Here is an 11,969-nt window from a genome sequence, read left to right on the forward strand (position 1 = left end):
AAGATCTCCCATGCTCATGGATTGGCAGGATTAATATAGTAAAAATGGCCATTTTACCAAAAGCGATCTACAGATTCAATGCAATCCCCATCAAAATCCCCAATTCTTCAAAGAGTTAGACAGAACACCTTGCAAATTCATCTGGAATAACAAAAAACCCAAGATAGCTAAAACTATCCTCAACAATAAAAGGACTTCGGCTTTTAGGGGGGGAATCACTATCCCTGATGTCAAGCAGTATTACAGAGCAATAGTGATAAAAACTGCATGGTATTGGTACAGAGACAGACAGATAGACCAATGGAATAGAATTGAAGACCCAGAAATGAACCCACACACCTATGGTCACTTGATTTTTGACAAAGGAGCCAAAACCATCCAATGGAAAAAAGATAGCATTTTCAGCAAATGGTGCTGGTTCAACTGGAGGTCAACATGTAGAAGAATGCAGATCGATCCATGCTTATCACCCTGTACAAAGCTTAAGTCCAAGTGGATCAAGGACCTCCACATCAAACCAGACACACTCAAACTAATAGAAGAAAAACTAGGGAAGCATCTGGAACACATGGGCACTGGAAAAAATTTCCTGAACAAAACACCAATGGCTTATGCTCTAAGATCAAGAATCAACAAATGGGATCTCATAAAACTGCAAAGCTTCTGTAAGGCAAAGGACACTGTGGTTAGGACAAAACGGCAACCAACAGATTGGGAAAAGATCTTTACCAATCCTACAACGGATAGAGGCCTTATATCCAAAATATACAAAGAATTCAAGAAGTTAGACCACAGGGAGACAAATAACCCTATTAAAAAATGGGGTTCAGAGCTAAACAAAGAATTCACAGCTGAGGAATGCCGAATGGCTGAGAAACACCTAAAGAAATGTTCAACATCTTTAGTCATAAGGGAAATGCAAATCAAAACAACCCTGAGATTTCACCTCACACCAGTGAGAATGGCTAAGATCAAAAACTCAGGTGACAGCAGATGCTGGCGAGGATGCGGAGAAAGAGGAACACTCCTCCATTTTTGGTGGGATTGCAGACTGGTACAACCATTCTGGAAATCAGTCTGGAGTTTCCTCAGAAAATTGGACATTGAACTGCCTGAGGATCCAGCTATACCTCTCTTGGGCATATACCCAAAAGATGCCCCAACATATAAAAAAGACATGTGCTCCACTATGTTCATCGCAGCCTTATTTATAATAGCCAGAAACTGGAAAGAACCCAGATGCCCTTCAACAGAGGAATGGATACAGAAAATGTGGTACATCTACACAATGGAATATTACTCAGCTATCAAAAACAACGACTTTATGAAATTCGTAGGCAAATGGTTGGAACTGGAAAATACCATCCTGAGTGAGGTAACCCAATCACAGAAAGACATACATGGTATGCACTCATTGATAAGTGGCTATTAGCCCAAATGCTTGAATTACCCTAGATGCCTAGAACAAATGAAACTCAAGACGGATGATCAAAATGTGAATGCTTCACTCCTTCTTTAAAAGGGGAACAAGAATACCCTTGGCAGGGAAGAGAGAGGCAAAGATTAAAACAGAGACTGAAGGAACACCCATTCAGAGCCTGCCCCACATGTGGCCCATACATATACAGCCAGCCAATTAGACCAGATGGATGAAGCAAAGAAGTGCAGACCGACAGGAGCTGGATGTAGATCTCTCCTGAGAGACACAGTCAGAATACAGTAAATATAGAGGCGAATGTCAGCAGCAATCCACTGAACTGAGAATAGGACCCCCGTTGAAGGAATCAGAGAAAGAACTGGAAGAGCTTGAAGGGGCTCAAGACCCAATATGTACAACATTGCCAAGCAACCAGAGCTTCCCGGGACTAAGCCACTACCTAAAGACTATACATGGACTGACCCTGGACTCTGACCTCATAGGTAGCAATGAATATCCTAGTAAGAGCACCAGTGGAAGGGGAAGCCCTGGGTCCTGCTAAGACTGAACCCCCAGTGAACTAGACTGTTGGGGGGAGGGCAGCAATGGGGGGAGGGTTGGGAGGGGAACACCCATAAGGAAGGGGAGTGGGGAGTGGGATGTTTGCCGGGAAACAGGGAAAGGGAATAACACTCGAAATGTATATAAGAAATACTCAAGTTAATAAAAAAAAATGACACACAGTAAACTTTTTCAGTTGATTTTTAAATTTCTCATGATGCTTCACAGAAAGTACATGGTATTTTCTTATGCTAAGGGAAACTGACATCCAGTTATAATTAGCATAAACTCTCTCTCTCTGTGAATTTGGAATAAGTATTTTTGCATGTGATGACCGATACATGTGTCTTCTTTGTCTCTAATAATTGATAAGAGATGACTGACTTCTTCCTTTTAGAGTGTTGCTACTCAGAAGTGTGGTATTAATTCAGATGTACATTGCTTAGATTACAGATTTATATATTAATATATAATTAATATAGATTAGTGTATATTATACTTAGTATAATATGTATATATTACTTAGAATATATTAATTAGAATAATTTAGGGTGGGAGAGATGGCTCAGTGGTTAGAGCACTGTCTGCTCTTCCAGAGCTTCCGAGTTCAATTCCCAGCAACCACTTGGTGGCTCCCAACCATATGTAATGAGATCTGATGCCCTCTTCTGATGTGTCTGAAGAAAGCTACAGTGTACTTACATAAATAAAATAAATGCATCTTTAAAAAAATGATAACTTAGAAAATAGACCCTGACTAAAACTTAAATATAAGGGACCCAGGATCTAAAGTAATTAAAAGCTAGCCTATATTTATGTATCACAATGGTAATATAATGATATCAATAATCTCAAATCATCAACCACAGATTCAATACAGTCTGCAGCAAAATCTCAGCTTCTCCTTCTAAAGAATTTATTCTAAAGGTCACAAGAAAAATCAAAAGACCAAGGAATACTAAAACTGAAAGATACAGTTGGAAGATTCAGACTTTTCTGTTTAAAAAAATGCTATAAAGCTATAGTAAACAGTGTTCTAATGTTCAGACATAAATTTAACTATAGTTTTAGAGAACAGAATTGAGATTGCTCCCTCCTCAGGATAATAGTAAGACCACACAGAAGAGGAAGAACAGTCTTCCCAATAAATGGTGCTTTGAACAGCTGAGTATTCATATACCAAAGAATGGAACTGCGGGCTAGTGAGGTGACCCAGTGATTCGGGGCATGTATTGCTGCTCATGTAGAGGACAAAAGAAGTTTGGTTCCCAGAATTTACCTCATGTGAGTCAGAACTTCCTGTAATTCTTTTATGTATGTGTACACACACACACACACACACACACACACACACACACACACACACACAAACACACACACACACACTTTTTTTTTACAGTCCAGTTGTTCCCTGTTCACCCCATGTCCACCCTCCCACAGTTCCTCATCCTATTCCTCCTCCCCCCTTCAAGAGGATGCCCCCAGGGGCCTCAAATCTCTCAAGTGTTAGGCAAGTCTCACACTGAGGCCAGACCAGGCAATTCTCTGCTGTTTATGTGTCCAGGGCCAAAGGCCAGCTCATATATACTGCCTGGTTGATAGCTCAGTGTCTGAGAGATTTCATGGGTACAACTTAGAGAGACTGCTGGTTTTCCTATGGGGTCACCCTCCTCTTCAGCTTCTTCCAGCCTTTCCCTAATTCACCTACAGGGATCCAGACTTCAGTCCAATGTTTGGGTGTAAGTATCTGCATCAGTGACAGTCACCTGCTTGTTAGGCCTCTCAGAGAACAGCCATGCTAGGCTCCTGTCTGTAAGCACAACATAGCATCAGTAATAGTGTCAGGCCTTGGACCCTCCCCTTGAGATGGATCCCATGTTGGGCAAGTCACTGGACTGTCTTTTCTTCAGTCTCTTCTCCATTTTGTCCCTGCAATTCTTTTAGACAGGAACAATTCTGGGTCAGAATTTTTGACTGTGGAATGGCAACTTCATTCTTCCACTTGATACCCTGTCTTTTTACTGAATCTAATAGAAGAGAAAGTGGGAAAGAGCCTCAAACTCATTGGCACGGGGGGGGGGGCAGGGTGTGGACTCCCTAATTGATAAATGGAACCTCATGAAACCGAAAAGCTTCTGTAAAAAAAAGACATAATCATTGAAAAAAATTGGCAACCTACAGATGGGAGAAAAAGATCTTCAGTAATACCACATCCAATAGAGGGTTAATATCCGGAATACATAAAGAACTTAAGAAGCTAATCTCCCAAACACCAAACAACTCAATCAAAATATGGGGTATAGAGCTAAACAGAGAATTTACAACAGAGGAATGGCAAATGGCTGAAAAGCACTTAAAGAAATGTTCAACATCTTTAGTCATCAGGGAAATGCAAATCAAAACAACCCTGAGATTCCACCTCACACCACTCAGAAAGGCTAAGATCAAAATCTCAGGTGACAGCACATGTTGTCCAGGATGTGGTAAAAGAGGAATACTTCCATTGCTGGAAGGATTGCAAACTTTCTGTAATTCTAGCTCCAGGGACTTGATACATTCTTTTGATCTCTTTGGACACCTCCTCCACAGACACACAGATAAAAATATTATTTTAAAATGAAATTGCAAACAAAAACCCCCAAACATTTAAGTATAAACTTGATACTATGTGTCACATAAGTAATATACTTAAAAAAGAAAATTCTAGGTATAAACCTTTGTATTTCTGAGTTAGACAAAGGTTTCCTTATTTTTTTTTATTAACTTGAGTATTTCTTATTTACATTTCAAGTGTTATTCCCTTTCCCGGTTTCCGGGCAAACATCCCCCAATCCCTCTCCCTCCCCTTCTGTATGGCTGTTCCCCTCCCCATCCTCCCCCCATTGCCGCCCTCCCCCCAACAATCTAGTTCACTGGGGGTTCATAGACAAAGGTTTCTTAAGACAGTAAAAGCACAAACTATGAAAGGAAAACTCCATAAATTGTACATCAATATTAAGAAATTTTAGATTTCAAAAGACCCCTTAGAAAGTGAAAAGATAATAATACACTCAATGAGGGAAAGTATTTGTAAATCATATGACTGAAAAGGGCTTTTATCCATAATTATACAAAACACTTATGCCCCAACAATAAAAAGACAATTCATTTTTTAAAAATAAGCAAAGGATTTGAATGACTATCCCCCCAAATAATATCTGTAAATAGCAAATAAAGACATGAAGAGATGTTGATCATTATTAGTCACTGGAGAAATGCAAAGCAATACCACGGTGAGAAACTACTTTTCCTCACTAACATTAGACAAAAACCACAAAATTTCAAAGGCAGTAACAGTGTTGAAACCCTCAAGCATTGCTGGTGCACATATAAAAAGATGCAATCATTTTGGAAAATAATCTAGCAAAGCCGTTTTCTTTCCTTTTATTAGATTTTTTTTCTTTTTTCTTTTTTTCAGAGCAAGGGACCAAACCCAGGGCCTTGCGCTTGCTAAGCAAGCGCTCTACCACTGAGCTAAATCCCCAACCCCGGATATTTTTCTTTATTTACATTTCAAGTGTTATCCCTTTTCCCAGTTTCCCCTACAGAAAGCCCCCATTGTATACCCCACCCCCTGACTCCATGAGGGTGCTCCCCCAACCAGTCAGCTACCTTCTCCCTACTGCCTTTCCACTCTGGCATTCCCTTATATCGGGGCATTGAGCCTTCATGGGACAACGGGCTTCTCCTCCCATTGATGCCCTACAAGATCCATCCTCTGCTACATAGGCAGTTGGAGCCATGGGTACTCTTTGCTTGGTGGTTTTGTTTCTGAGAGCTCTGGGGTGTTTGGTTGGTTGATATTGTTGTTCTTCCTATGGGGTTACAAACCCCCTCAACTGCCTCAGTGCTTTCTCTAACTCCTCCATTGGGGACCCTGTTCTCAGTCCAATGGTTGGTTGTGGGCATCTGCTTTGTATTTGTCAGGCTCTGGCAGAGCCTCTCCGGAGACAACTGTATCAGGCTCCTGTCAGCAAGCACTTCGTGCCATCTCCAATAGTGACTGGATTTGGTGACTGCATGTGGGATGAATCCCCATGTGTGACAGTTTCTAGGTAGCCTTGCCTTCAGTCTCTGTTCTACACTTTGTCTCCATATTTCCTCCTGTGAGTATTTTGTTCCCCATTCTAAAAAGTACAGAAGCATCCACACTTTTGTCTTTCTTCTTCTTGAGCTTCATGTGGTCTGTAAATTGTATCTTGGGTGTTCTGAGCTTTTGGGCTATTTATCCACTTATCAGTGAGTGCATACCATGTGTGTTCTTTTGTGATTGGGTTACCTCACTCAACTATTTTCTAGTTCCATTCATTTGCCTAAGAATTTCATGAAGTCAGTGTTTTTAATAGTTGGGGAGTTCTCCATTGTGTAGATGTACTATGTTTTCTGTATCCACTCCTCTGATGAAGGGTATCTGGGTTCTTTCTAGCTTCTGGCTATTATAAATAAGGCTGCTATGAACATAGTGGAGCATGTGTTCTTGTTAAATGTTGGAGCATCTTGTGGGTATATGCCCAGGAGTGGTATAGCTGGGTCCTTGGGTAGTACTATGTCCAATATTTGAGGGACCTCCAGACTGATTTCCAGAATGGTTGTACCAGCTGGCACTCTTACCAACAATGGAGTAGTGTTCCTCTTTCTCCACATCCTCACAAGCATCTGTTGTCACCTGAGTTTTTGATCTTAGCCATTGTGACTGGTGTGAGGTGGGATCTTCTTGAGTTCTTTGTGTATGTTGGATATTAGCCCTATATTGGATGTAGGATTAGTAAAGATCTTTTCCCAATCTGTTGGTTGCCATTTTGTCCTATTGACAGTGTCTTTTCCCTTGCAGAAGCTTTATAATTTTATGAGGTTTCATTTGTTGATTTTTGATCTTAGAGCATAAGCCATTGGTGTTCTGTTCAGGAAAATTTCCCCAGCCATTGGTGTTCTGTTCAGGAAAATTTCCCCAGTGCCCATGTATTTGAGGCTTTTCCCCATTTTTTCTTCTATTAGTTTGAGTATATCTAGTTTTATGTTGAGGTCCTTGATCCACTTGGACCTGAACTTTGTATAAGGTGATAAGAATAGATCGATTTGCATTCTTCTACACGCTGACCTCCAGTTGAACCAGCACCATTTGTTGAAAATACTATCTTTTTTCCATTGGATGGTTTTAGCTCCTTTGTCAAAGATCAAGTGACCATAGGTATGTGGGTTAATTTCTGGATCTTCAATTCTATTCCATACAGTTTTTAATCACTATTGCTCTGTAATACAGCTAGAGGTCAGGGATGTTAGTCAAGTCTTAAACATAGTTAATATATGATTTAACTATTGTACTCCTACATGTATCCCCAGGGTAAATGGGAATGTACATATTTTACAGAGTTTTACATAAATGTTCATTACAGCTGAAAATTGAAATCAGCCTAGTCTTCTTTGAACACCAGAATTGTTGATAAAATACAGTACATCCCTATAATAGTAATGAAAATGGATGGAAATTAAAGTCAAGTACAGGAAGCCACTTGCAAAAGCTAAAATAAGCATATCTATAAAAACAAAAAATTATTAGTGGTTGCAGGCCTACAAAAGAAGCAAAATGGGCAGTCTGTTAATAGAAATGAGACTTAATTTTGGAGTCATAAAAACACTTTAATGAAATCTCATGAAAACAACAAATGTGACAAGGAGGTGGGTAAACGGGAATGTGTATTTGCTGCTTGTGGGAATAGAAACTACTCTAGCTGCTTGAAAGCCACTATGGAGGTTTCTAACAAAACATAAAAATAACTTACAGATGGCCCAATTATATTACTCATGGGTATTTACCTGACAGACTCCAAGTCATGACACCACAGATATACTTGTGTATCAATGTTCACTATAGTGGTATAGGTCATTGAACCAGCTCACGGATGCAATAACAGAGGAATAGATAAAGAAAAGGTAACTTCAGGAAACCCAACAGAGTCAACTAACCTGGACCCTTGGGGGTTCTCAGAGACTCAACTACCAATCAAAGAACATACAAGGGCTGGGCCTAGGCCTCTCCATACATTTGTAGGAAATGTGCAGTTTGGTCTTCATGTGGGTCCCCCAACAACTGGAGGGGGCTGTCCATGTCTGTGGAATCTGTGTAAAGAGATTCAGGGCTGCTTTGTCTGTCCTCAGTGGAAAAGAGTGCACCTAGCCATGCAAAGAATTGAAGTGCCAGGTGAAGGGATACCCAGTGGGTCCTCTACCCTCTCAAAGGAGAAGGGGAGGGAGAAGAGGGAAGAGAATTGGGAGGGAGACCCAGAGGAACAGCAGAGATCTAGATGTAGAATGAATGAATGAATGAATGAATAAATAAATAAATAAAGTAAAAAAGCAGACTGGTTTAAAAAAGAAAAGGTGGTTTATGTACAAATAGAATGTTTTTCAGTGATAAAGAATAATGAAGTATTGTTTAGGAAAATGGATACAACTGGAGATAATCATTAAGTGAATTAAGCCAGTCTCAGAAAAATGAATATCATATATTTTCTCTTATTTGTGGTGGCTAAGTTTTCTCCAGATACATGAAAGAATGGAAGCTATTCAGGACAAAGGAATGAAAGGAACTCAGGAGAGGGGACGACAAGAAAGGCAAGAGTCAGAGCACAGTAGGGAGATATGCTGGAGTTATGCTAAAATACTTGTAGGACCTATTTTTAAATAATTAAAATTTTTAAATCAAATAGATGATGGTTACAGAATCAAAGGAATGTAACAGCCCAGAAAGGTCTTGAAATAAATTCCTCCTGCCTCAGCTTCTCACATGCCGGGTTACGGGTATGGGAGGCCATCCTGGACTCTAGAACATTCAGTTATTATAAAATTTGTTTTATGCTTCTAAAGATTTACTTTCAATTTTTTAAAAGTATGCTTCTGTGTGTGGAGTGGTGCGGTGAGGGAGGTGTTTTCAGAAGACAGCAGGGGACTTTCAACAGATAGGAGTGTCAAATACCTCTAGAGCTGGAGTTACAGATAGCCTTGAGCTGTCTGTCTGTTTACAGCCAGACTCTAGTCCTCAGCAAAAGCACTTCGTGTTTGTAATAGCTAAGCCATCTCTTTAGCTCCCGGATTTTATGGTTTTTAAAAATTATTTTATTGTATATTTTATATTATTTATTATTATGTGTATGTGTGTACAAGCTTGGGCATACGACTGTACAAACGAGGTCACAGGATAAATGTTGAGAATCATTTCTCTTCTTCCTCAAGTTCTGGGGACCTAACGCCTTGCTCGTATTTGTTTAGAAATACTAGGTGTGTTGATCTCTCCCAAGGAGGGGCATTACTGTAAATATTGAAGTCACAGGCCAAGACAACTAAATCTTCACAATATGAAATAATGGTATCCCACGGGAAAAACTACTTTAATGAAACAATCATGATTAAGTGATATTCAAATAATTTCCTTAAAGTAACCAACCATCTATACAATTTAATGGCAACAAACAAACGAACAAACTTGGGTGGATATTCACAAATCTAAAAGCTATCACAGAGTTAGAATGCTCTGTATAATGCTGTCCAGGTTGCTGTGGAACACTATCCTGTTCTATTCTTCGACCTTTGACCTGGTTCAACCGCCTTCGGCTCCTACGGCCAGGTCTTGCTGTCTCTAGTGCTGTCTTTCCCCCACATTGGGCGGCTACTGCTTTTGTCTCCGCCTCAGAATCTGACTGGCTAGAGTCAGGAGCTGATATTCTCGCACTCCCAGATCCTCCTCCCTTTCCAGAAGCGACTGAGACTCTGCCGCCACATTCGCTAGCTCCACAGCTCGCAAACGGTCAGGTGCTGCCTTCCTGCTCAAGCCGACCTCGTGGTGCTGCCATGGCCGCTTCTGTCTCTCAGATGGAACAGACATACCTGTCGGAGTCTAATGCTGCCCTCAACTCTCAGATCCAGTTGCAGCTCTACGGCAGCTACATCTACCTCTCCATGGCCTCCTTCTGCAATCAAGAGGAAGTAGCCCTGGGGTCCTTCGCCCTCTTCTTCCTCCGTCAGTCACAGAAGTGGATGGGACGCACTGAGATGCTCTTCTCCCTGCTGACCGAGCGCCAGGGCTCCCTAACCCTTGGAAGAATTGCCAGTCAAGACCGCCAGGACTGGTTGGATGGCCTCATGGCGATGGAGTGCGCTTTCCATCTGGAGAAGACACTCAACCAGAGCCTTCTGCAGCTGTACAACCTGGCCAACAGCAAAGGTGACCTCTACCTCTGCAACTTCCTGAAGAGCCATTTTCTGCCCCAGCAGGTAGAAATCCTCAAGGAGATGGGTGGCTACATGACCAACCTGCGTCGGATGGGGGCTCCGGAAAATCGCAACGCCGAGAAGCTCTTCGATCAGCTCACCATGGCAGACAGCATCAAGGAGAAGTGAAGAGGGACTGTCCCGGCTTGGGTGGGGTCTTCCTCAGCTCCTCAGGCAAGATGTTCACACTATACTCGTAGAAGCTTACCTAGTCTTTCTGTTTGGCATTCTTTGCAATAAATTCTTCTGTTTCTAAGCAGAACAACCGCTTCAGTTGAGTCATATGTGTAAAATTCTCACCTTTAAAGAATGAAGACAGATTCCCTTGCAGGTCTAAAATGAGTATCCAGGTCTCTTCACACCCAAGCTGGGTCTCCTTGCAGCTGAGAGCTCAAGTAGGTAGAAGGGAAAGGATATTCACAGGTCCTGGGAAACGGACCAAAATAGCCTTCTCTTATGAACAGTGCGAGCTTGGGGTGGGGTTGGGGGTGAGGTGGGTTAGAGTGGAATGAGTGGCCCGTGTGTAGTATGGGAAAAGTGCAGACGTGTGGTAAAATTTTAAACACATGAATGAAGTCAAGTAAATGTAATTGGTAGGGATTAAAACAGTGGTCAAAGGCCTCTCGAGCTGGAGTTACAGAGGGCCCTGTGCTGCCTGGCTGGTTGGAGCCAGACTTGGATCCTCAGCCGGAGCAGTTCATGTTCTTAATAGCTGAGTCATCTCTTTAGCCCCTTCAGTTTATTCTTCTGTTTTTACTATTTTATTGTTTATTTTATTTTATTTTATTTTATTTTATTTATTATCATGTATGTATATCCAGGCTCAGGCATGTCAGTGCACATATTATACAAATACCAAGTAATTGTTTAAAAATGAACTTCTTTATTATTCATTCTCAGTTTTAAAAAAAGCAGTTCTCAATCTGGAGGTTGAAAGACACTTTCTCAGGGGTGGAATATCAGATATTCTGCATATCAGATGTTTACATTATAAATCATAGCAGTAGTAAATTACAGTTATGAAATACCAATGAAAATATTTTTATGGTTGGGGTCACAGGGTCACAGGGTCACAGCATTAGGAAGGTTGAGGACCACTGGATTAAAATAAAGTCTTCCACTTTATCTAAAGCCCATGATTTTATTAAAATATGCAAATATTAGCCTTTGCTGCTTCTGGGTAATGCAGTGAGACAACCTGTATGGCAGAACGCTTGTGACAGGCTTACTCTGGGCGACGGTGATAATAGGTAGCCAAAATTAGAATATCCTCTTCATAGCCATGAGGTTAACAAACAGAAGTAAGAACAGTGTAACTTTGCAGCTCCAAAAGCTCTCATTTATGTTATTCATATTTTATTTCTATAAGAATCTCAGGAAGTAGGAAGGGCAGGAATGTAAAGGGAGGCTACAAGGGAAGTTATAGACTCAGAACACAGAAACATACTTCTGATCCAGTGTGATGTTTTCTTGTTATCCTGTGGGTATCAATGAGTTAAAAAGGAGTGAGTGGGTAAACTGGGAATTCAGCCAGATCACCAGCCCCAGAAGGGAGGGAGATTCCCCAAACTGCTAAAAGCAACCTTAATCACTGTAGCCTTTCCCTTAATTACAGCTGTGCCTTCCAGCCTAGGGAAGAGATGACTTTGAAACATCAGCCAAGGAAAGAGACTGAGAGTCAGTAAGA

At 41.1% G+C, this 11,969-nt stretch overlaps 1 protein-coding gene across 1 annotated transcript; it reads left to right on the forward strand.

Moving 5' to 3' along the window:
- The first annotated feature begins 9,566 nt into the window (after positions 1–9,566).
- Positions 9,567–10,544, forward strand: Fthl17a (ferritin, heavy polypeptide-like 17, member A). Its single transcript, NM_001408873.1, has one exon. It carries the CDS (start codon positions 9,863–9,865, stop codon positions 10,409–10,411), a length of 549 nt encoding a protein of 182 aa, NP_001395802.1. The 5' UTR covers positions 9,567–9,862; the 3' UTR covers positions 10,412–10,544.
- The last annotated feature ends 1,425 nt before the right edge of the window (positions 10,545–11,969 follow it).

This window comes from Rattus norvegicus, chromosome X (genome assembly GCF_021556685.1).
Source record: "Rattus norvegicus strain SHRSP/BbbUtx chromosome X, alternate assembly SHRSP_T2T, whole genome shotgun sequence".
NCBI classification, from domain to species: Eukaryota; Metazoa; Chordata; class Mammalia; order Rodentia; family Muridae; genus Rattus; species Rattus norvegicus.